The following is a 26,959-nucleotide window of genomic DNA, read 5'->3' as shown; positions in this document are numbered from 1 at the left end:
CATGCTGTTGCCTGATTAATCATCTGTTTGCATAATTTGGATTTCCAATTGGCAGGCGTGAAGGAGAATTTGTCCGGAAAGTTGTTGGGGACATCAACGGACTACTAAAAACCAGCGACTTAAAAGAAGCCAAGCACTCAGTTGGAATAGCTTTTCGCGTGGAAGAATTTGGTACTAAATACTTAGATGTTGGAGGTTCACATGGTGTCCAAATAATTGGAATTTGGGGTATGGGCGGCATAGGTAAAACAACGCTTGCGAGAGCCATTTATAGCACATACCATCATATTTTCCGTGGTCAATGTTACCTTGAAGAGGTGAGGAGTAAAAAGAAAAATATGGTTAGTCTGCAAGAACAACTTCTTCGAGATATTTTGAAACGGCCTGACATTAAAATAAGTAGTGTTGCCGAAGGGACCAAGGAGATAGAGAAAAGACTTGGAAGCATGAAGGTACTCATTGTAGTTGATGACATAGATGATGTGGACCAATTCGATGAATTGGCGATAGAACATGACTCGTTTGGTCCAGGAAGTAGGATTATTTTGATAACAAGAGATGAACAAGTGCTGAATATACAGAAGGTGGATAAAAAATACAAGGCACAAACGATGACAGATGAAGAAGCTCTTGAGCTCCTTAGCTGGCATGCGTTTGGAAATCATTGTCCTGATAAAGAATATATTGAACTTGCAACAGATGTTGTTGATTATTGTGGAGGATTGCTGCTAGCTCTTAAAGTCGTAGGCCATTTGTTGGCTGCGAAAAAGAGTAAAAGCATATGGAAAAGTACATTGGATAAATTGAGAAATCTTCCACATGGAAAAATTCATGAAACACTTAGATTAAGCTATGATGGGCTAAGTGATGATCATGTGAAAGGTGTGTTCCTTGACATATCTCATTTCTTTATTAACTGGGATGGAACTAAAGTCGTGGCAATATTGGATAGTTGCAGTCGCTTTTGTGTAGAATCAGAAATCAAAACCATTCAAGATCAATGTCTTCTAGATTATGATTTTGGATTTTATAGGATGCATGATTTGATTCGAGACATGGGAAGAGAAATTGTGCGGGTAGAATGTGCTACAGAACCTGGAAAACGTAGTCGATTGTGGCATCATGAAGACGTAACAAGCGTGTTAAGAGACGAATCTGTAAGTACTTTCCCAAATCCCAATAAAAAAATGTTATGTTGAATGTATGTAAATAAACAGAAGCACATGCATATCCCACATCTAATGCATTGTATGCGCTGCATTTGTAGTTCTTTCATAGATAGTCATGGCTCAGCTTGAATTAGATTTGTTCTTGTTTTCCCCTAACAGGGAACGGAAGCGATTAGAGGGTTAACTTTAGAGTTGGCAGAAAATTCTGATGAGCATCCCTTCCGGACAAAAGCATTTAAGAAGATGCGGAATCTGAAATTTCTCCGACTCAAAAATGTAAAGCTCACTGGAAGCTACCGTCATCTTTCCAAGGAGTTAAGATCTTTGTGTTGGCATGGATTTCCTCTAGAGGTCATACCCGAAGATTTTGATTTAGGAAACTTAGTTCTTATTGACTTGAGCAACAGCAAGCTTGTCCGAGTTTGGGAGGATTCCGATCTGGTACAATACATATAATTGTCGTAACCTCAACCAAATTATTAATCCTTTCCTCGTCCGTGTTCTGTAAATACCAACATCAGTCGACAGTCATTCTAGCTCTCTCTCTCTCTACTATGGATTATGATTTTGTTCTATCTTTTTGCCAAACAGTTGCCGAAGAAGTTGAAGTTTCTTTATCTCGATCATTCCCATAACCTGACTCAATTACCAGACTTTTCAAAACTCCCACATCTCGAGGATTTGAGCCTCAGCGGCTGTAAGAGTGTGTCTGGGGGTTACCATTTATTTGCACAACTGAAGATGCTTCAGTATTTAGATCTTAAAGACTGCAATATAACGGATGATGCCATTCTTGAAAGCCTTCGGAGTCTATCTTCTTTAAGGAGTTTAACACTAGATGGAAATGGTTTTAATAGGCTACCCATCCTCAGTGGCCTTTCCCAGCTTACATTTTTGTATCTAAATCATTGCACAAGCCTTCAGGCAATCCCAGATTTGCCGACAAGTTTGCAACTGAAAGACTGCCGCAACCTCAAAGATATTCCAAACCTGGATAACTTCGTGTGCTACATGGATACCCTTCACATGGAAGGGTGCACCAGTCTCAGTGCTACTTTTAAGGAGAACATCCTATTGGTATGGAACTTTCGCTCTCCCTCTCTGATTTTCGTATTGTTGCTTATGCTAACTTTGCACCTCGTGTTGTAGAAATGGAACGGGGATGTAGTTGGTGGACTTTCTCTCTGTAAATGATATTCCTCGTTCGTTACCCTATGTCTCGCGAGAGGATGAAACTGTCGAAATTGAAGTGCCGCCTACTTTTGATTACATACGAAGGTTGGTTGTGTGCATCATTTATTCTTCGGACAACTCAGACTGTACTGGGTCCCTATGCATTCATGTTGTTAATCGTACCCAGCGAACACATTTTCTCATTTGGCCAATGGAGACCACCGTAACTGCTTCCCATGAATGTTATCTTTGGATGGGAAATCTTACAAACAAGAAGCTCAATCTGAAAGGTGGCGACAAGGTTCGTGTGCATGCATACTTCGGTGAAACAGAGGATGATCATCAAATTAAGGTGAAGAAAACAGGAGTGGATATCGTAGAAAGGGAATTTGTAATTTCAGATTGGACAGATGTGGACTGAGAGTGTGCCGTACGAGTCTGATGAGGACACTGACGACGATACAGAGTTAAGTGATTACTCATCTGATGAGGTCCAACCTTTCAAAAGAGTTAGGTTATTTGATCTCAATATTGAAGGCTTTGATGATGAAGAAGAAACAACTGGGAATTGAAAGAAAGCATTTCTAAGTGTATTTTTGGAACGTACTTGAATTTTTAATTAGAGTTTCAATGTGGGGATAATAAAAGCACTTTTAGTTGAAGCGTTTTTAGCGATGCAATGCCGAACGAGTTCTTAATTAAACATATAAGTAGCTTATTTTCTTATTAAATAAATTAATGATTTTTATTTGATTCATTGGTAACGTTAGAGAATTTACATGCAAGTGTGTGTCGTGTTTATCCCTCTCTCGGTCTCCCCCCACCCCATTTCAAAGAAACTAATTTCCCCTTTCACCTTTCGTCCACTCCCCTTGTTGCCCTCATTTTATTTGATTCATGTTGTTGTTGTGTTTATCTTTTGTTCCCCATAACTCACCAAACTTAATACTCATTCGTGACCTGCAATTAAATTACAAGATTAGTCAATTTAAGCCAATTGTATATTCTGAAACCAAATAGCCTACATACTTCAATCAAAGGCCGTAGGCATAGAAATTTAAATTAGAATAAGATCACATGATTAAATTAAAACCATGGAATTATAACATGATTTTTCTGCAACTCATTAATTTAATTGTAAAAACACAAAACCATGTTATTCCTTTCATTTAAGTCTAAAATGTCACAAGAAAATGTAGCTTTTGGGCTAAAATAAATAGTAAAATATGCACTCATCCGTGCACATGCTTGCAATGCACTTACCAGGGTCACTGAATTAGGTTCAATTCTCATATCAATCATTTCGTTGAAAAGATTTAACGCTTATGTTACATCCCCATCATGAGCGTAACAGGCAATCATGGAGCTCCAAGAAGCCACATCTTTTTCCGGCATCTTCGTGAACAACCTAGCGGCAGTTTTGACAGAACCCGTCTTTGCATAGAGATTTAGCAACGCATTACCTAAAGATAAATCAGAGTCGAATCCGTTCCTAATAGAAACACCATGCACACAACTTCCAATTCTAAAATTTGATAACTGTGCACAAGCTGAAACAGCACTAACAAGCGTCACTCGGTCAGGATTAATGAGCCCCAACATCACAATTCGGGAGAAAAACTCCAGTGCTTGTTCAAGATCACCATTATGCTCATATCCACTAACCATAGAAGTTCATAAAAACACATCCGGTTGAGGAAACTTATCACACACTTTCACCGCCTCGCCCATTTCTCTACATTTGGAATACAATTTAATCACCGCAGAACCCACAAACATATTCAATGCTACCTTCTCATGTTTCTTCACAAACCCATGTATTATTTTTCCACACACCAGTGCCCTTAACCTCGCACACGCCTTCAGAGCAATGAGAATATTGAAATTATCATGCTTTTCATCATTGCCTCTTGACTCGGGTATCATGTTACGAAATAGACACAAGGTCTCTTCCCATCAATTCTCTCTACAGGAGCTCCTAAGGGTGGCGTTCCAGAGATAGACAGTTCTGTGGGGCGTTTCGTCGAACACCTTGCGGGCATGGCGAGGGACTCATACTTTGCGTACAGAGCGTTGAGTTTTGTGGAAAAGAAGCTGTATTGGAAAAGGCCGGCTTTGAGGGTTTGAGAGTGCAATTGCGCCACTGATTTCCCGCTGTTACATGATGCAAGCAGATTAGCAAGGACTTCCCTCCCTTTGGCGCAGAAGAACCACTTGTTGTGGTGTGTATTTTTATCTCTTTGACGAGATGTATAGAATTGGTATTAGAATTTTATAAAACTTGTAGCATTTGCATGAGAATTGTCGTCAGAATTAAGCAAGTGAAACGTATGTTACATTTTTCATTTGTTATGAATGTGTAAAGGATAAATGCTTCATATTTTATCAAATTAAGATACCAATTTTAAGAATTAAGAGGCTATCCTTGTTTTGTTTCGCTTGAGGAGATGAAAAGAATACATGAAATCCAGATTTATGAATCTAAACTATTTAGCATATATATATGACTCACTTAAATGTGTGTACAAAATCAACTTAAATATTCAAAGATATGTGAATAGATAGACCATCAAGTCATTCTTGCAAAATGCCACTCTCTTTCTTTTTCACTAATTCTCTTACTCTCTACCGATTTTTGTTTTCCTAAAGTTTTTACATTCATGAGTGAATAAGGTGCATTATGAGGGTGCACCATATGAGCCTGATGATACCAATGAGGAGGACTATCACATTATATCATATGCTTTTGATGATGACGACAACTATCATACTATACCATATGAGTTTGGTGATGAAAACGACTAATTCGTCAATGACAGATATAAAAGAACGCACAATCCATGACAAATACGTTATTTTCGTTTTATTCAAAAATCTTTTGTATTTTCCAGTACAAAATCTTAGGCTCACACTTTTTTACATTAACTTATATCAACCCTAATTGTGCTAGAATTCATAGAAAATGAGATGTTAATTATTAGCCATCAATCAAACCAGTGGTCAAAGCTCATTAGAATCCGTACGCTTTCACTCTAACCACGGCCCATTTTTCTTATCAAGAACTAGTGAAAATCTGTAGCACGCACTTCACTAGGCCACTACCTTTACCTGGTCTATATTCTTTTTTTTTTTTTTTTTTTGAAAGGCGGTCTATATTCTATTTAGTTCCAACGAATCTCTCCGACATTGGCTGATATATGCTGAAGGTTTTGCAAAGCTATTAAATCGAAGGGATCAGCGTCACGTGCTGTCTCACTCCAAATTATACATACAATTTTAAAACGTCACGTGATGATAAACTCGTTATATAATCATTTTCAAATCTTAGAAAAATATTGTTGCAATGATCCTTCAACTTTAACCAATTGAAACGTTCAACTAAAAATATGTGACTATTGGTCCCTTAACTCATTAAAACGTGCAACTATGGTCATTTCGTCAATTTCATTAGAACTTCTGTCAAAATGAGTTATGGTGAAAGAATCATTGATACAATTGGGTTAAAGTTATGAGACCATTGCTTCAATTGTGTTAAAGTTAAGAGACTATTACTCCAATTTGGTTAAAGTTGAGGGATCATTACTACAATTTTCTCATTTGGTTTTTCATAGTTGCCCTTTGACTCAGCCTAACGTACATTGCATGAGACTCTTTTTGACAGAAGTTCGGACAGAGTTGACGAAAATGATAATAGTTGTACGTTTTGATGAGTTAAGAGACCAATGATCATGAATTTTTAGGTAAATGATCATTGCTCTAATTCAGTTAAAATTGAAGATTATTGCTACAATTTTCTCTTTTTCCTTCCATGAAATGATTTCAAAACTTTTAACTCAAAAGAATCACAGTCCAAATATGCATACACTATTAAAAAGTTACATCACGATAAACTGTTCAATGTAAATCGTTCTCAGATTTAACCAGGTTAGCCAGAAGCTCACGTTATTTCTTTCTTACTTTTTCTTTTCCATTTTGCCCACTAGAACATGTGTCAACCTAACCGGCCTATGTGGCTACTCTTAGGCATCTATTTAATAAGACATATTTATCTTCTTCTTTTTTGTCACAACCCTAATAATATAATGCTTACCATAAAAATCACCTGGCACATTTCATTGATCCAAATGTAAAGATATCAGACAAGAATATAACCAAAACGCAAAAGGTGTTGTCTTCTAACAATTATTATTTATCAGAATGAAGGCACTTGTACTGCAAATGATTTTAAATGTAAAAATGAATAAATATCTTTAGGAAGTTTAATTAGTATTGAATTGTCGTGTTGTTATTGTCACAGCCCGTCCCGGAGGTACTTTTGACGGGAATGTGAAATGACGGGATTACCCTTGACGGGTACTAAGGTACGTATGTGTGTGACATTATTGGTTCAAATATTAGGCAAGATTAAAAGAAATACATATGTGAGTTGGATTATTAAGTTGATTTTGTTATGTTGGTTAGGAATTTGGACAAATGGATGGTGTAGATTTATTTTGGGATATCAAAAACCCCCTTCTCTCTCTCCTCATCCCGTAGCCTCTCTCTCTCTCTCCTCCCTCACGATTTTCACTCTCTCTCACCCATTTGGTACGGCCTCACCCAAAACCCTCCCAAATCATGGTGGATCGAGGCAACCAAGGGAATTCTAAGCTTATAGTGAGCTTAGTGAGGTCCCAAGGAAGCTCCGAGTGCTTCGTTGGAAGGATTTGGACGTCGGGATCACGTGGTTCAACTTTGGCCGATTTTCTTGGGAATTTTCCGGTGACACCTATCCCGAGGACGAGCGCATCCAGGGACGTCACGGGGGTTACGACCCATCGACTTATCAGTGAGTGGGCAGTTTTATTTTCGTATTACCTATATACAACTGTTTTTCCCAGAAAATGCGTTTATATGAAAAATTATGAATTAAATTGCCATGCATGCAATTGTTGAGATATTTAGTTTGATAATTGATGCATATATATGTGAATTGACGCGGTGGACGCACATGTGAGTTTTATTATTATTCAGATGAGTTATTTTACATGAATTGCATTGAAAGCTCATAACCTGCCCCTAGGTGTTAGTGCTTATATTAGTATTCACCACACCGCACGCTCGCCTTGGATCCAAGTAGGTGGATGTCGTACAGACCATGTGAGGGTTCCGACATGCTAGTCGTATAGATCATTAGATATGATTCCGACTGGTGGGTGACCTTAGATATGCGCGCTGATGATTGATGTGAGAAGCACTAGAGCGTATTTATACACCTGTCATCGTACAGACTACCTTATGTAGTTCCGAGTGACGTGCAGAGTTAGACCGTACAGGTCACCGAGGTGACTCCGGTTAGATTGGATGTTGAGCTTTAGAATCAGCCGTACAAGACCATTGTAGGGTCTCCAGTTGACTTATCATTTCACCTGATTGATATTTATGCATTCCGATTATATTTTGGGCATGGCATATCATTACTGAGATATTATGTTGATAGATGACGAGTTGAGTTTTGATGATATATATATATATATATATATATATATATATATATATATATGTTCATATGCTATTTTCTGGGAAAGTATACAGGTTTTACGGTGAGGGGTTAGAAATGTTTTTAGTGAAATGTTTTGGAAAATCTTTGGTTTTACTGACCCACTCACTTTTGTTTTATGCCCCTCCAGGTTCTAGTTAGTGGTTTGGTGGCTCTCCAAGTCTTTTTCCGGCATTCTGACAGACACTTGACATGTAGGACTCACCCGAGGGTGATGTACTTTTGTTTTAGTCCTACTTGACTGCACCTAAACCTATGCTCTGAATTCATGTGGTTACTTTATAACTCATTCCGTTATTCTATTAGGTTGTTCAACTAGAGTTGGTTTGATTCCTTCTTATGAATGTTATTGTCTTGCTTTCGTTTCGCACTTATGGTTACGTCACGCTCACGTGACGGCCAGCACGCCTGGATCCTCTGGATCGAGGTGTGTCAGTTATGCATCCAATTTGGTCTTGTAAAATTCAAAACATATTTATCATGAGAAAGAATTTTATTATTGGTCCAATATTTTCTGAGCAAGTTCTTCTACTTGTTGATTGTTAGTTGCAAATCAACGTTGAAATCGTCTATGAGATCGAGTTTCGTTAGTGGTCACACTTGTTGTGGCTATAAGTTGCCTCTGTCAAATCCAATCAAGTCGTCTTTCTTCTTCGCTTTTTCACTTGTGTGGTGTGTTTTTATCTCTATCTTTTTTCTTTCTTTTTTTTTCTTTTCGGAAAACTGTTTTTATATCTATCTTCAAGTGAAGAGATGTATAAATATAAAGAAAATTGTAGCAAATAGTTTTTGAATTTTGGCAAATCCGTGGGTGTTGATTCTGAATTTATTACTTTTGGCTAACTTTTTTATAATTTTTCTCTTCTTTTTTTGGTCCCCTTGAACTCTTTATTTTGAATAATAAAAATTTTAATGGAATTAGTCAAATGACTATTGCTCTAGATTATAACAAGTTCATAAACCAATATTCACGATTTTTTTATTCAAGCCAAAACTCTAATTGAGTTAAAATCTAGAAAATCTTGCTCTAAAAACCTCAAATGCAAAAGGATAAGAATGGGTAGATATTTATAAATAAGTTATGGATATGAAGGCTTTAGATCATTTTCAAATAATATGTCAAATTTTGAACACATAATTTGAATTTGATAGTTTATGTGGTATTTTGACATCTTTTAAGTTTTACCCTCCACTTGATATGTCAAATTAAATTATTATTTTATTTATTATAACATAAATGGTTAAATGAATAAAAAATTAATAAATGACATTTAATTAATTATTAAATTGCACCAACAGGAGAGAGACAGGATCTAAACACATACACGGTCAACATTCAACATTAATTATAATAATGATTAAATTAATAAAAATTTAATAAAAGACATTTAATAATTAATTAAAAATATTTGAAGCTGTTGTCAAATTTGACAGCAACCTCTTTGCTATCAATCCATGTCAGCACGACATAGGAATTGGCATTTCGGTTGAAGAATATTAGTGTGATATTTTATTACCGTTATAGCTTATATGAATATTTTAACATTTACTTTGAAGATACTCTTTAGTGCTTAAAGCCAAGTTGAAGTTGCAAGGGTAAAGTGAAATATGATCCAAAGTTTGGGTTAAGTACGGTTAAAGTTGGCAGAAGATACCCCGAAAACAATAAAAGCTCTTCATGTACTTTGTTTATTTGAAAACTAAATTTCATTACGCTGAAAAAAGATTTTTTTCATATAAATAGCTTATTTTCTTATAAAAAAAATTAATGATTTTTTATTTGATTCATTAGTGACATTAGAGAAATTTCCATGCAAGTGTGTGCCGTGTTTATCCCTCTCTCGGTCTCCCCCCCCCCCCACCCCATTTCAAAGAAACTAATTTCCCCTGTCACCTTTCGTCCAGTCCGTTGTTGCCCTCATTTTCTCTCCTATATGAACCCTAGTTGTTTGATGTATGTGATTAACTCTAATTGTTACTAATCATAACCTGCAAATTCAATATGGAAATTTTTTGAAATATTATATGAACTTATACACTTTTTCAAAAAAAATTGTCATATGAATTAAAATTTTAAGCGCTTTGTCATGCCAATATTTTGAAATTATTAATTTGTCATATTACTTTGACTCCGTTACGTTTTCCATCTATAATAAGTCATGTGGCTTGCATATGACTAGTTTTTAAGGTTATTTTGGACATTTCAACTCCTCACTTCAAGATTATTTCCAACATTTCAAGGTTTCAGACATTTCAAATATATTTTTATTAGCGACATGATTGACCATGTTGAATTCTCAAAGATTGCAACTTATTTGTATGAATAACTTAACAAAGTTATGTTGAGATGACAAATTAGTGAATTTGGAAATTTGATATGACAAATTAGTGAATTTGGAAATTTGATATGACAAATCACTTAAATTTTTAGTTGTATGACAAACTAAAAATGGCGTATAAGTGTGTATAACATTTCAAATTTTCTCAACTCAATCTTCCTTTTGGTTGATGAATGTTGGGTTCGGTGGCTTAGATTTGAGCCAAGTTGAGTCCCACATCAGCTACTGAGGATGACCATGTGGTGCTTTATAACCAATGATCACACAAAACATATTGCCGATGCCTTTGATAAAATCCATATCCATTTTTTTTTCTAGTGTATAAAGTAGGTGGAATATCGGCAATACCGACTTGTGTGTGTGGGACCTGTTGGTGTGCTTCCGCATAACAATTGGTATTAGACCTTAGGCAACGCTTGCTGAAGTTGAAGAGCCTGCTCATTTGGAATTTGGTGCCTGTGATCAAGGAGTTCTATTTGCTTCTGGAAAAGAAGCCACTGCTCATTGATACAAGTAACTGCTACATATTTTCATGAAATTGAATACAAGCTGGATGGATGAAGTGGAAGAGTGCATCCGGCGTGTTGTGTGACCGCCGTATGCCACTGAAGCTCAAGGGAAAATTTTATAGGACGGCAATAAGGCTGGCGATGCTGTATGGCACAGAATGTTGGGCAGTGAAGCATCAACACGTACACAAAATGGGTGTAGCGGAGATGAGGATGCTTCGTTGGATGTGTGGGCACACGAGAAAGGATAAGATTAGGAATGAGGATATCCGGGGTAAAGTAGGAGTAGCCGAAATTGAAGGAAAGATGAGAGAAAATCGGTTACGGTGGTTTGGACATGTGCAAAGAAGGCCTACTGACGCTCCGATTAGAAGATGCGACTATGGGACAGAGGTTCAGGGCCGAAGGGGTAAAGGAAGACCCAGGAAAACTTTGAGAGAGACCCTAAGAAAAGACTTAGAGTACTTGGATCTAACGGAGGACATGACACATGACAGAACACAATGGCGTTCTAAGATTCATATAGCCGATCCCACTCAGTGACTTGGATTTTCCAAGTCTCCAACCGAGAAGTTGTCCTCGCTCGGGAAATTAAGGGAACACTACCTCAACCTACATGCTCCACTCACAAAGCTCCACTCACAAAGCTCCAACATACAAGCTTCAACAAAAGAAAATTCAAAGAACTTAGCGAAGAAGGCTTTGGTGATTTAACACAATACGTTGAAATGAAGGAAAGCTTATTTATTGATATCCCCGATAAATTACAAATATGTACATATACTTGAGTCAAAATAAACAAACAAGAGGGAGCCTTCATAAAGGTTGCTTAGGAGAAGTCTCGGCAGTCGGTAGAGCCCCAGAAAGAGAAGGCACCGGAGGGGGATCATTCGGAGCCTCAGTACTGGACAGAACCCTAGAAGGAGGAAACATCAGAGGTTGATCATTTGGAGCTTCATTACGCGGTACAGCCCCAGAAGACGAAGGCAATAAATGCCTTTGGAACAAACCCACAAATCTCTGATGATCAAGTAAAACCTGACCATCAGATTCCTTCATCTGGTCAAGCTTCCTCTTCATGTTTGTAGCATAGTCATGTGCGAGCCGGTGCAACTGTTTATTCTCATGCTTGAGCCCTCTAATCTCCTGTTTGAGACTCATCACTTCAGCCGCCAATGATTCAACTTGGCGGGTTCGAGCAAATAGGCGTTGGGCCATATTAGACACAGAACCTGCACACTGAACACTAAGAGCCAGAGAATCCTTAACAGCCAACTCATCAGACCGTTTGGAAAGTAGTCTGTTATCTTTGGGAGTGAGAAGGTTCCTGGCCACTACCGCAGCGGTCATATCATTCTTCATCACGGAATCCCCAACGGTAAGAGGACCAGTAGGGGAGACGAAGGATGGACGCCATATGTTGTCTGGAGAAGGCGGGGCTGCCTCTTCAACAAGGTTCAAGTCAAAACGACGGTCGGAGGGGCTAGACATTTTCAAAGGTGTAGAAGAGAGAAGAGGTCGGACAAATCAAGATCTTAGAAGTGAAAGAATGGAGCTTCTACTGGTGGATATTCAAGTGTGCTTTGGAACTTAATGTCAGCCTCTATAAAAATCTGCACTCGACGAAGCTTCAGAAATCGAAAAGGCGTTTGCTTTCTCAAAAGCTGGGCTGCTCAGAGACCACGAGGGTCGATCTCAGAAATCGAAGAGGCGTTTGCTTTCTCAAAAGCTGGGCTGCTCAAAGACCACGAAGGCCGATCTCAGAAATCGAAGAGGTTTGCTTTCTCAAAAGCTGGGCTGCTCAGAGACCACGAGGGCCGATCTCAGAAATCGAAGAGGTTTGCTTTCTCAAAAGCTGGGCTGCTCAGAGACCACGAGGGCCGATCTCAGAAATCGAAGAGGCACCTAATTTTCCAGCCTTGTCAGCACCTGTCACACGCACACTCAGCTTTGCAGAAATTATGGGTATTCTGTCGAAGATTTCTGGCGAAGTAGAAAGCACATGAATCGTACTGTTCAATCACTCACTTCCCACACGCAACAGTAGCTCATGGGTACCACATATAACTTTGCCAAAGTTCTCTGACAAAGTTGAGACTACTTTTCCAGCCTTGTCAGCACCTGTCACACGCACACTCAGCTTTGCGGAAATTATGGGCATTCTGTCGAAGATTTCTGGCGAAGTAGAAAGCACATGAATCGTACTGTTCAATCACCCACTTCCCACACGCAACAGTAGCTCATGGGTACCACATATAACTTTGCCAAAGTTCTCTGACAAAGTCGAGACACGTGAAGCTTGCAACTCTCACTACATCGCTCTAACCAAGAAGGGTAAAAGAATAGCAAAGAAACAACACTAACAAAGTTTAGACACATAAATTTTGAAGGCTTAGCTACCATATTATTACCCACAAGGGTAAAGGAACAGTACCACTGCTGGATAATTGGAAAGTCCTGGTGTGTCAACCTCTGTGCTTCATGGCAAGGTAGACTAGCAAACATGCCCAACCTTTACTCACATTCGAGAAAACACTCCCAACAAGATTGCTTGCCCCAAAATCGAAGAGGCATCGCCCTCCGAATCTCGAGAGCCAGACTCCCAACATGATTACTTTCTCAAAAATCGAAGAGAGGGTAAAGGAACAGTACCACTGCTGGATAATTTGAAAGTCCATGTGTGTCAACCTCTGTTCTTCGTGGCAAGGTAGACTAGCAAACATGCCCAACCTTTACTCACATTCGAGAAAACACCCCCAACAAGATTGCTTGCTCCAAAATCGAAGAGGCACCGCCCTCCGAATCTCGAGAGCCAGACTCCTAACATGATTACTTTCTCAAAAATCGAAGAGAGGGTAAAGGAACAGTACCACTGCTGGATAATTGGAAAGTCCCTGTGTGTCAACCTCTGTGCTTCGTGGCAAGGTAGACTAGCAAACATGCCCAACCTTTACTCATATTCGAGAAAACACTCCCAACTCCCAACATGATTACTTTCTCAAAAATCGAAGACACCGCTCTCCGAATCTCGAGAGCCAGACCCCCAACATGATTGCTTTCTCAAAAATCGAAGAGGCATCGTTCTCCGAATCTCGAGAGCCAGATCCCCGACAGGATTGCTTGTTCGAAAACTGAAGAGGCACCACTTTCCCAACTTCAAGAGCCGGATCTCCTTGGATAAAGCTTGTCTGTAATCTTCACACGCAACATCAGCTTTCCAGATATCACATACCACTTTTTCAAAGTGCTCTGACAGAGTTAAAACTTGTGAAGCTGGCAGCTCCCACTACCGTGCTATGACCAAGCAGGGTAAAGGAATAGCATTATTACTTGATGTTAGGGAGACTCCTATATATGTCGACCTTCATCCCCAATGGACAGGCAGACCTGCAAAAATGCTCAACCCTTCCTCTTATCTGAGAGGGCACTCCCAACGAAGCCTTTCGAAATATTCAGCTTTCTTTCCCCCCGATAATACCTCTGTAAACAAGCTATACTAGAGCAAGAATATCTCATATCATCAGGGTTAAAAGCAAGAGTATCCCATATCATGCTTTTTCCCTGTCTTTTCCTTTGGCCTTGTTCTTACCTGCAAGACAAGGAGAAAGAGAGCAATCAGTCAGCACTTGGAATCAAGCGCTTCCAGCCAGGAACTGACTGCCTGGAACCCCTTACCCTGGCATTGCTCTCAAGTACTCATCTTCAACATCTTATGCTTCCAGGGAAGATACCGCATCTGCTTGAGGAACAGATAGGGCAAGTGAGAAGGATATAAGGAAGCATGTGGAGACAAGCGTAACAGCACACGTGCCGATACATCCACTACTCTGTCAAAAGCAAAAGTATCCCATATCAGCAGGGTCGAACGTACTCTAGATTTGATGGACTTGTTTTGACCCTCAAATTCTTCAGTCGGCCTTATACTTTGAAGGAAACCAGAAAACCCTCCAGCCCAGTTCAAGAATAAGCCTGTGGAAAGTTACTTCTTCAAAAGCAAAAGTATCCCATATCATCTCTTCTCATTTTTCTTCTCTTTATCCTTCATGCTGCCTGCAAGATAGGGAGAATGTGAACAATCAGCCGGAGCTCTGATTGCTTACCTTGTCTGTTACCTCTTTCAGCAGATCCCCTAGCTCGGCGACTTGGGGGACTCCTACTACATGGTTTGTATCGCGCTTGACCAAGCTTGAAACTACAAGTAAGCTTCAAGTGACATTGATACATTACCTTGTGCATCTCCACCAGTTACAGATACCACCCCTGGATGGAGGAAGAGTACTTCCAGAGAAGATTCCACATCTACCTATGAGACAGATAAGGAAAGTCAAGCCGATACCACACTCCGGTACTTAGAAGTTTCGTGGTTACGAGATCATTCTCCCACAATATTTCCTAACGTCATTTGTACTAAATCATTCACTTGTACTCCCTAAAGGAGAGCTTGAACCTATGTACCTGTGTAAACCCTTCACAATTAATGAGAACTCCTCTATTCCGTGGACGTAGCCAATCTGGGTGAACCACGTACATCTTGTGTTTGTTTTCCTATCTCTATCCATTTATATACTTATCCACACTAATGACCGGAGCAATCTAGCGAAGATCACAAAAAGTGACCGTTTTCGCTACCTAGGATCTATCTTGCAAGAAAACGGAGAATTAGATGGAGATCTCAACCATAGAATACAAGCTGGATGGATGAAGTGTAAGAGTGTATCCGGCGTGTTGTGTGATCGTCGTAGGCCACTGAAGCTCAAGGGAAAATTTTATAGGACGGTAATAAGGCCAACGATGTTGTATGGCACAGAATGTTGGGCGGTGAAGCATCAACACGTACACAAAATGGGTGTAGCGGAGATGAGGATGCTTCGTGGGATGTATGGGCACACGAGAAAGGATAAGATTGGGAATGAGGATATCCAAGGTAAAGTAGGAGTAGCCAAAATTGAAGGAAATATGAGAGAAAATCGGTTCCGGTGGTTTGGACATGTGCAAAGAAGGCCTACTGACGCTCCGGTTCGAAAATGTGACTACGGGACAGAAGTTCAGGGCCGAAGGGGTAGAGGAAGACCTAGGAAAACTTTGGAAGAGACCCTAAGAAAAGACTTGATTACTTGGATCTAACGGAGGACATGACACAAAACCGAGCGCAATGGCCTTCTAGGATTCATATAGCCGACCCCACTTAGTGGGAAAAGGCTTTGTTGTTGTTGTTGTTGTTGTTGTAGGGTCTGTCCATATCATTACGCCTTTGATGTGGGTCGAAACTTTCCTGACAAGAAATTTCTCCACACTTCAAATCTAGACAGCATCCGCCATGTCGTGTAGCAGGAGATCGACATTGGGAACATAACCTTCATATGTCATTTTCACCTCTAATTTTCCTAGCACTCCATAATCTGATCTGCGGCAACAAAACTACGGATGTCACTCCCCACCTCGACAACGCTCTGCCCGGACATCTTCTTTAACCCCTTCTCCTTTATCAAAGTTCTGAGATTTGTCACATCTTCCCATTTGTTATCCATGGCATATATATTTGAGAGCAGGATGTAATACCCTGCATGATTAGGATCCAACCGAAAAAGACTCTTTGTTGCAACCTCTCCAAGCTTTGTGTTGTTGTGGATCCGGCATGCACCAAGAAAGGCTCCCCAAACATGCGGCGGTGCAGCTGGATTGGGCATTCTCTCAACGATTTCCATTGCCTTATCCAGCTCTCCTGTCCGGCCAAGAAGATCAACAATTATCCCGTAGTGCTCAGGTCCGGGCTTAAGTTGGTATTCAGGCAACATGGTGTTGAATATCTCGATGCCTTCTTCAACCAAACTCGAATGGCTACATGCAGATAAAATCGAGAGAAATGTTACATCATTAGGCTTGACATCTGAGTGCTTCACCATCCGATCAAATACTTTTAAAGCTTCTTCTCCTTGTCCATGAACTCCATAACCTGCAATCATCGCGCTCCAGATAACGACATCTTTGTCTGTTATCCCTTCAAATAATAAGATAGCATTGTCTATGCTGTCGCATTTCGAGTATAACTCTATGAGTGAAGCTCCAACAAAGATGTTATTCTTGAAGGCACGTTTAATCACATAAGTATGGAGGCAGAGAGCTTGTTGAAGAATCCCTAATTCCGAACAAGCTGCAAGAAGCTTGACCATAGCAACGGCATCAGGCTTAGTTTCGTCTGATAGCATGTCGCGAAAGACCCCAATTGACTTGTATGCCATTCCGTTATGAGCATACCCGCTCAACAAGGCAGCCCACGAAACCACATCTTTCTCTGGCATTCTATTGAAGAGATCACCTGCTTTTTCGGGTGCAGAGCATTTCATGTACATATCAATCAGGGTTGTAGCTACCTTGATATCTAACTCGAAACACTTCCTAGTAGCAATTTCGTGGATCTTTTTACCTTCTTTTAAATTACCTGCCACTACCCATGCTTGCAATGCACTAACCAGAGTCACTGAATTAGGTTCGGTTCTCATATCAAGCATTTAATTGAAAAGATTTAACGCTTCTATTACATCCCCATTATGAGTGTAACACGCAATCATGGAGCTCCAAGAAACCACATCTTTTTCCGGCATCTTCATGAACAACTTAGCAGCAGTTTTGACAGAACCCGTCTTTGCATAGAAATTTAGCAATGCATTACCTAAAGATAAATCAGAGTTGAACCCGTTCCTAATAGAAACACCATGCACACAACTTCCAATTCTAAAATTTGATAACTGAGCACAAGCCGAAACAGCACTAACAAGCGTCACTCGGTCAGGATTAATGCGCCCCACCATCACCATTCGGGAGAACAACTCCAATGCTTCTTAATGATCACCATTCTGCTCATATCCAGTAACCATAGAAGTCCACAAAAACACATCCGGGTGCAAAAACTCGTCAAACACTTTCACAGCCTCGCCCATTTGTCCGCATTTGGAATACAATTCAATCAATGCAGAACCTACAAACATATCCAATGCAACCTTCTCATGTTTCTTCACAAACCCATGTATTATTTTTCCACACGCTAGCGCCCTTAACCTCGCATACGCCTTCAGAGCAATGGGAATGGTGAAATTATCAGGCTTTTCATCATTACCTCTTGACTCAGACATCATGCTACGAAATAGACACAAGGTCTCATCCCATCGGTCCTCTCTACAGTAGCTCTTGAGCATGGCATTCCAGAGATAGACAGTTCTGTGGAGCGTTTCGTCGAACATCTTGCGGGCATGACCGAGGGACTCATATTTTGCGTACAGAGCATTGAGTTTTGTGGTAAAGAAGCTGTCCTGGGAAAGGCCGGCTTTGAGGGTTTGAGAGTGCAATTGCGCCACTGATTTTGCGCTGTTACATGATGCAAGCAGATTAGCAAGGACTTCCCTCATTTTCATGCAGAAGACTCACTTGGTTACCCCAAAAGAATCTCACAATCTCATAAAACCAGATCGAGTTTCGTCGGTAGTCACACTTGTGGCTGTAAGTTGCCTGTGTCGAATCCAATCAAGTCGGTTTTCTTCGTGTTTTTCACTTGTGTGGCTTGTTTTTATCTCTCTTTGACGAGATGTTTAGAAATGGTATCACAATTTTATAAAGGGACTTTAATGAAAATAGTTATATTTTTACATTAAAAGGTTAATTATGGTATTATTTACTTTATCCTTTATCTTGTTTTTATTGTTAAAATTCAAAATTTTCAAGCAATTTTTTAGTCTTCCATCAAATTAAGAAAGTGAAACACATGTTACATGCTTCGTTTGTTATGAATATGTAAAGGACAAATGCTCCACATTTTATCAAATTAAGATACCAATTTTATGAATTACGAGTCTATCTTTGTTTTGTTTCGCTTGAGGAGATAAAAAGAGTACGATGAATTTAGATCATCCAGAAAATACATGAATCACTTAAAATGTATAATTCACAGCTATGTGAACAGAGAGAACATATAATCATTTTCCGGAAACACCACTCTTTGCTTTTTCCATTAATTCTCTCTATGCACTAATTCTCTTACTTTCTACCAATTTTTATTTTCCTATAGTTTTTTCGTTCAGAGTGAATAAGGTGCATTATAGAATCTGATGATACCAATGAGAAGGACTATCATACTTTTACCATATGAGTTTGACTTATATCAAACCTAATTGTGCTTCAAGTCACAGAAAAAGAGATGTTAATTCTCAGCCATCAATCAAACCAGTGATCAAGCTCCTTAGGATCCCTAGGCTCTTGTTCTCTATCCACCGCCCATTTTGTAAAAAGCAGTAGCATGCACTAGCCTCCTACCTTTAACCATTTTATAGTCTCCAACAAATCATCTCCGACATTGGTTGGTCATTTTTCCATTCTATGCTAATGGCGTGTTTACGTGTCTGTAATCGGAATCAAAAGTCGGAGTGTAACTCCGATTACGGTTATTCTTGTGTTTACTAAAATTTGAAGGAAGCAAAATGAGTGGGGTCCACACGAAAAATGGAATTGGATTCCTGTTTTTGGAAGAATTGTATTCTGGAGGTGGGAGGTGTCATTTGAATTCCGAGAGACAAGCAGAACCCAGAGTACAACTTTTCTACCTATTATAACCCCAACTAATTCCTAAAACTCCAATCTGCCAGTGAAACCAACAAGCCTAGACCTCTCCGTCTGCCTCCCTTTCACCTCCCTCTGCATTTACACCCCAATCAACCATTCTGAACCGTCTTCAGATGTCGTAAAGTTGGTTCATCTATAGTTGTGGCGTCGTGGTCGTGTGGGGATGGAGGAGCGGGAAACGGACGGAGCTGCAAGAAATGATAATGAAGGATGCACAGAAAATAAAATGTAGGGGATGGAGGGAGAGGGTGGTGGCGATGGCGGTGCCGGCTGGGGAGGACTGACGAATGATACTGGGAGAAGAGTAAAAGACATGAAGGTTTGAAAAGGTCGAAAAATTGGGCTGCTTGGGAAGTTATGGGGGGGGGGTGGGTATAAAAATTAGGTTTAAAAAGGGTTAACAATTTAGTTTATAAAGATCATAGAGAAAATTCAATTATTTATGGGTTAATGTTGTTATGAAAATTAAATTTTATTAATTATCACATAGAATCACTCATTTAGACCAATGGCAGTTTAGTAATCAAATGGTTTCGATTCCGATTTAGAAGTGAATTGGTAAACAATTTATATGGAACTGAGATCATTCCTACTCCGTTTCCCGACAGTTTAGTAAACACTTTTCATAGGAATCTGTTTCTAATTCCTCATCAATCCAATTCCTCCTCAGTTCAATTCCTCCTCAACTCAATTCCACCCGTTTTGATTACAGATTAGTAAACGAGCCATAAAGGTTTTGCAAAAGCCGGATCTTTTTTTTTGGGAATCCTAATAATCATGCTATCGTGATTGTTCATTGTATATCGTACGGTCAGTTTTCGTTTAGGTATTAATTATATTTAATTTTAAATTTTAAATTATGAAATGATTTCTCACCGTACGATGAACGATCACAATCACGGGATCTTTAGGATCCTAAAAAAAAAAGATCTGGCGAGGATCCTTTTCCTTTGCAAAGCTCTTATACTGAATGGGCCTTTCTCGTGTGACGTCTCATAACAAATTATACATACAATATTAAAACGTCACGTGACTATAAACTCGTTACTTGTGAATCATTATGATCAGATTTTAATGTTAGCATATCACATAAATGACATATTACTATTATTATGTTTTGTTAACGTTTGAATTAGTCCTTAGACTTTGTTCTAATTGGAGCATTGATCCCCAAACTTTGGCTCACATTTAAAATACAATTCAATCATTGTAAAACCCACAAACATGTGCCATGTCCAGACTTTATTGAAATAGAGGATGATCATCAAATTAAGGTGAAGAAAACAGGAGTGGATATCATAGAATGGGAATATGTACTTGAAGATATGATAAAAGTGGACTATAAGAGTGTGCCATACGAGTTTAATGAAGATACTGATGAGGAGGACGACTAGAATACTACACCATATGAGTCTGATGAGGAGGACTCCGATGACGATACAAAGTTAAGCGATTATTCATCTGATGAGGTGCAACCTTGCAAAAGATTTAAGGTTATCTGATCTCAATATTGAAAGCTTTGACGATGAAGAAGAAACAATTGGGAAATGAAAGAAAGCATTCCAAAGTGTCTTTTTAAAAAGTACTTGAATTTTTAATAAGAGTTTCAATGTGGGTATAATAAAAGCACTTTTAGCCGTTGTGTTTTTAGCGAAGCGATGACGTATGAGTTCTTAATTAAACATATAAGTAGCTTATTTTCTTATCACATGCAAATGTGTGTCGTGTTTATTCCTCTCTCGGTCTCCCCCCACCCCATTTCAAAGAAACTAATTTCCCCTTTCACCCTTCGTCCACTCCCATTGTTGCCCTCATTTTCTCAACTATAATTAACCCTGGTTGTTTGATGTATGTGATTAACTCTAATTGTTACTAATCATGCAAATTCAGTATGGAAAGTTTTTGAAATGTTATATGAATTTATACATTTTTTTTAATTTGTCATATGAATTAAAATTTTTAGTGCTTTGTCATATCAATATTTCGAAATTATTAATTTGTCATATTACTCTAACTTTGTTAAGTTTTCCATCTAAAATAAGTTATGCGGCTTATTACTATTATTATGTTTTGTTAATGTTAAAATAAGTTACTCTAACTTTGTTAAGTTTTTTACCCGATTTCAAGCCCAATTTCTAGACCCAAAAATGTTAAAAGCTAAACATCAAGCCCATGTTAAGAAAAGCCTTGTTACTAGAAACCCTAGCATATTCTTTTCTCTCTCCTATCTTTTCTTACTCAGCCGCATCTTGCATCTTCTCTCCCTCTTCTTTCTTCGCTGGGAATCTTGGAAAAGACTTGTTTTCTTTAGACTGAAACGATCAGGAGTCACTTCTTTGCTTGAAATCAATGAATACCAGCAGCCGCGCCCTTGCAACCGCCGCCGGTTCGTCTTCCTCTCGGCGTTCAAACCGCTGGAAGTACGAGGTGTTCCTGAGCTTTAGAGGCGAGGACATACGCACTGGGTTCATAGACCACCTCTCCATTGCGTTAGGCAGTGCCGGAATCAACACGTTTATAGACTACGAGCTCAAAAAGGGGGAGAATATCCAGAGAGAACTTGACCAAGAAATCGAAGGGTCGAGGATCGCGGTCGTCGTCTTCTCAAAGCGTTACGCCGAGTCCCGATATTGCCTGAGGGAGCTGTCGATGATCATGAGGTGCCGAGAAGATCAAGAGGGGAAAGTAGTCTATCCAATATTCTACGACGTTGACCCTTCTGAAGTGAGGAAACAGAGTGGTAGTTTTGGGGAAGCATTTCAGAAGCATGAAGGGATGAAGACCCAAATGAGGTCGAGCAGTGGAGAAAGGATCTTAAGGCTTCTGCAGATTTGGTTGGCCGGAATCTTGAAACCACTGCGGACAGGTATCATGTCAAATTTCCTCTTTTCTAAAATTTAATCGCTTGCAACATCTTGTACAATTAGCCAAGTCGTGATGCATAAGGCATTTAGTTCATATGAATCATGCTGTTGCATGATTAGTCATCTGTTTGCATAATTTGGATTTCCAATTGGCAGGCGTGAAGGAGTATTTATCCAGAAAGTTGTTGGAGACATCATCGGACCACTAAAAACCAGCGACTCAAAAGAAGCCAAGCACTCAGTTGGAATAGCTTTTCGCGTGGAAGAATTCGGTACTAAATACTTAGATGTTGGAGGTTCACATGATGTTCAAATAATTGGAATTTGGGGTATGGGCGGCATAGGTAAAACAACGCTAGCGAGAGCCATTTATAGCACATACCATCATAGTTTCCGTGGTCAATGTTACCTTGAAGAGGTGAGGAGGAAAAAGAAAAATATGGTTAGTCTGCAAGAACAACTTCTTCGAGATGTTTTGAGAAAAGACTTGGAAGCATGAAGGTACTCATCGTAGTTGATGATATAGATGATGCGGACCAATTAGATGAATTGGCGATAGAACATGACTCGTTTGGTCCAGGAAGTAGGATTATTTTAATAACAAGAGATGAACAAGTGCTGAATATCCAGAAGGTGGATAAAAAATACAAGGCACAAACATTGACGGATGAAGAAGCTCGTGAGCTCCTTAGTTGGCATGCGTTTGGAAATCATTGCCCTGATAAAGAATATATTGAACTCACAACAGATGTTGTTGATTATTGTGGAGGATTGCCGCTAGCTCTTAAAGTCGTAGGCCGTTTGTTGGCTACGGAAAAGAGTAAAAGCATATGGAAAAGTACATTGGATAAATTGAGAAATCTTCCACATGGAAAAATTCATGAAACACTTAGATTAAGCTATGATGGGCTAAGTGATGATCATGTGAAAGGTGTGTTCCTTGACATATCTCATTTCTTTATTAACTGGGATGAAACTGAAGTCGTGGCAACATTGGATAGTTGCAGTCACTTTTGTGTAGAATCAGAAATCAAAACCATTCAAGATCGATGTCTTCTAGATTTTGGTTCAGGATTCATTAGGATGCATGATTTGATTCGAGACATGGGAAGAGAAATTGTGAGGGCAGAATGTGCTATGGAACCTGGAAAACGTAGTCGATTGTGGCATCATGAAGACGTAACAAGCGTGTTAAGAGACGAATCTGTAAGTGCTTTCCCAAATCCCAATAAAAAATGTTATGTTGAATGTATGTAAATAAACAGAAGCATATGCATATCCCACATCTAATGCATTGTATGCACTGCATTTGTAGTTCGTTCATAGATAGTCATGGCTCTGCTTGAATTAGATTTGTTTTTGTTTTCCCCTAACAGGGAACGGAAGCGATTAGAGGGCTAACTTTAGAGTTGCCTGAAAATTCTGATGAGCATCCCTTCCGCACAGAAGCATTTAAGAAGATGCGGCATCTGAAATTTCTCCAACTCAAAAATGTAAAGCTCACTGGAAGCTACCGTCATCTTTCCAAGGAGTTAAGATCTTTGTGTTGGCATGGATTTCCTCTAGAGGTCATACCCGAAGATTTTGATTTACGAAACTTAGTTCTTATTGACTTGAGCTACAGCAAGCTTGTCCGAGTTTGGGAGGATTCTGACCTGGTACGATACATATAATTGTCGTAACCTCAACCAAATTATTAATCCTTTCCTCGTCTGTGTTTTGTAGATACCAACATCAGTCGACAGTCACTCTCTCTCTCTCTCTCTCTCTCTCTCTCTCTCTCTCTCTCTCTCTCTCTACTATGGATTATGATTTTTGTTCTATCTTTTTGCCAAACAGTTGCCGAAGAAGTTGAAGTTTCTTACTCTCAATCATTCCCGTAACCTGACTCAACTACCAGACTTTTCAAAACTCCCACATCTCGAGAATTTGTGCCTCAACGGCTGTAAGGGTGTGTCTGGGGGTTACCATTTATTTGCACAACTGAAGATGCTTCAGTATTTAGAACTTGAAGACTGCAATATAACGGATGATGCCATTCTTGAAAGCCTTCGGAGTCTATCTTCTTTAAGTATTTTAACACTAGATGGAAATGGTTTTAATAGGCTACCCATCCTCAGTGGCCTTTCCCAGCTTTCATCTTTGTATCTAAATCATTGCACAAACCTTCAGGCAATCCCAGATTTGCCGACAAGTTTGTTTATACTAGAAGCGAATTACTGCACTGAATTGGAAATTATGCCTGACCTTCCAGAGATGTCGAAAATGAAGGAATTGCAACTGAAAGACTGCCGCAAACTCAAAGATATTGCAAACCTGGATAACTTCATCTGCGGCATGGATACCCTTTATATGGAAGGGTGCACCAGTCTCACTGCTACTTGTAAGGAGAACATCCTATTGGTATGGAACTTTCGCTCTCCCTCTCTGATTTTCGTATTGTTTCTTATACTAACTTTGCACCTCGTGTTGTAGAAATGGAAGGGGGATGTAATTGGTGGACTTTCTCTCTCTGTAAATGATATTCCTCGCCGGTTACCCTATGTCGCGCGAGAGGATGAATCTGTCGAAATTGAAGTGCCGCCTACTTTTGATTATATAGGAGGGTTGGTTGTGTGCATCATTTATTCTTCGGACAGCTCAGACTGTACTGGGTCCCTATGCATTCATGTTGTTAATCGTACCCAGCGAACTCGTTTTCTCATTTGGCCAATGGAGACCACCGTAACTGCTTCCCATGAATGTTATCTTTGGCTGGGAAATCTTACAAACAAGAAGCTCAATCTGAAAGGTGGCGACAAGGTTCGTGTGCATGCAGACTTTAATGAGTCTGATGAAGATACTGATGAGGAAGAGGACTATCAGACTGCACCATATGAGTCTGATGAGGAAGAGGACTATCAGACTGCACCATATGAGTCTGATGAGGAGGCCTCTGACGACGATAAAGAGTTAAGCAATTACTCATCTGATGAAGTCCAACCTTGCAAAAGATTTGAGGTTATCTGATCTCAATATCGAAAGCTTTGACGATGAAGAAGAAACAATTGGGAAATGAAAGAAAGCATTCCAAAGTGTCTTTTTTAGAAAGCACTTGAATTTTCAATAAGAGTTTCAATGTGGGTATAATAAAATCACTTTTAGCTGAAGCGTTTTTGGCGAAGCAATGCCTAACGAGTTCTTAATTAAACATATAAGTAGCTTATTTTCTTATCAAATAAATTAATGATTTTTTATTTGATTCATTAATGACATTAGAGAAATTTACATGCAAGTGTGTGTCGTGTTTATCCCTCTCTCGGTCTCCCCCCACCTCATTTCAAAGAAACTAATTTCCCCTTTCACCTTTCGTCCACTCCCCTTGTTGCCCTCATTTTATTTGATTCATTTTGTTGTTGTGTTTTTCTTTTCTTCCCCATAACTCACCAAACTTAATACTCATTCGTGACCTGCAATTAAATTACAAGATTAGTCAATTTAAGCCAATTGTATATTCTGAAACCAAATAGCCTACATACTTCAATCAAAGGCCGTAGGCATAGAAATTTAAATTAGAATAAGATCACATGATTAAATTAAAACCATGGAATTATAACATGATTTTTCTGCAACTCATTAATTTAATTATAAAAACACAAAACCATGTTATTCCTTTCATTTAAGTCTAAAATGTCACAAGAAAATGTAGCTTTTGGGATAAAATAAATGGTAAAATATGCACTCATCAGTGCACATGCTTGCAATGCACTTACCAGAGTCACTGAATTAGGGTCAATTCTCATATCAATCATTTCGTTGAAAAGATTTAACGCTTATGTTACATCCCCATCATGAGCGTAACAGGCAATCATGGAGCTCCAAGAAGCCACATCTTTTTCCGGCATCTTCGTGAACAACCTAGCGGCAGTTTTGACAGAACTCGTCTTTGCATAGAGATTTAGAAACGCATTACCTAAAGATAAATCAGAGTCGAATCCGTTCCTAATAGAAACATCATGCACACAACTTCCGATTCTAAAATTTGATAACTGTGAGCTGAAACAGCACTAACAAGCGTCACTCGGTCAGGATTAATGAGCCCCAACATCACAATTCGGGAGAAAAACTCCAGTGCTTGTTCAAGATCACCATTATGCTCATATCCAGTAACCATAGAAGTTCAGAAAAACACATCCGGTTAAGGAAACTTATCAAACACTTTCACAGCATCGCCCATTTCTCCACATTTGGAATACAATTTAATCACCGCAGAACCCACAAACATATCCAATGCTACCTTCTCATGTTTCTTCACAAACCCATGTATTATTTTTCCACACACCAGTGCCCTTAACCTCGCACACGCCTTCAGAGCAATGAGAATGGTGAAATTATCAGGCTTTTCATCATTGCCTCTTGACTCGGGTATCATGTTACGAAATAGACACAAGGTCTCTTCCCATCAATTCTCTCTACAAGAGCTCCTAAGGGTGGCGTTCCAGAGATAGACAGTTCTGTGGGGCGTTTCGTCGAACACCTTGCGGGCTTGACGAGGGACTCATACTTAGCGTACAGAGCGTTGAGTTTTGTGGCAAAGAAGCTGTCTTGGAAAAAGCTGGCTTTGAGGGTTTGAGAGTGCAATTGCGCCACTGATTTCCCGCTGTTACATGATGCAAGCAGATTAGCAAGGACTTCCCTTCCTTTGACGCAGAAGAACCACTTGGTCACCCAAAATAACCAGATCGAGTTTCGTTATTGGTCACACTTGTGCGACTTG

The 26,959-nt window shown here is 39.4% G+C and overlaps 2 protein-coding genes across 4 annotated transcripts in view; both read left to right on the top strand.

Moving 5' to 3' along the window:
• LOC103432064 (disease resistance protein RPV1-like) overlaps window positions 1–25,477 on the top strand; it is a 74,529-nt gene extending 49,052 nt beyond the window's left edge. For 2 of the 3 annotated variants that reach the window (XM_070816809.1, XM_070816808.1), the window contains 4 exons: window positions 56–1,157; window positions 1,329–1,610; window positions 1,761–2,246; window positions 24,679–25,477. In XM_070816809.1, coding sequence (XP_070672910.1) covers window positions 56–1,157; window positions 1,329–1,610; window positions 1,761–2,246; window positions 24,679–25,212 — 2,404 coding nt within the window. In that variant the 3' untranslated portion in view covers window positions 25,213–25,477. Of the gene's footprint in view, window positions 1–55; window positions 1,158–1,328; window positions 1,611–1,760; window positions 2,247–2,318; window positions 3,005–24,678 lie in introns of those variants that run through there. The other variant, XM_070816810.1, reaches the window with a different exon arrangement.
• Window positions 21,562–22,809, top strand: LOC139193571 (disease resistance protein RUN1-like). Its single transcript, XM_070816827.1, has 2 exons — window positions 21,562–22,205; window positions 22,360–22,809. The coding sequence occupies exons 1-2, from the start codon at window positions 21,689–21,691 to the stop codon at window positions 22,410–22,412; spliced, it is 570 nt and encodes a 189-aa protein (XP_070672928.1). The 5' UTR covers window positions 21,562–21,688; the 3' UTR covers window positions 22,413–22,809.
• Window positions 25,478–26,959: the final 1,482 nt, after the last annotated feature.

Source organism: Malus domestica, chromosome 17 (assembly GCF_042453785.1).
Source record: "Malus domestica chromosome 17, GDT2T_hap1".
NCBI classification, from domain to species: Eukaryota; Viridiplantae; Streptophyta; class Magnoliopsida; order Rosales; family Rosaceae; genus Malus; species Malus domestica.
The sequence above is the reverse complement of the archived record's forward strand: the minus strand, read 5'-3'. Positions and strand labels throughout refer to the sequence as shown.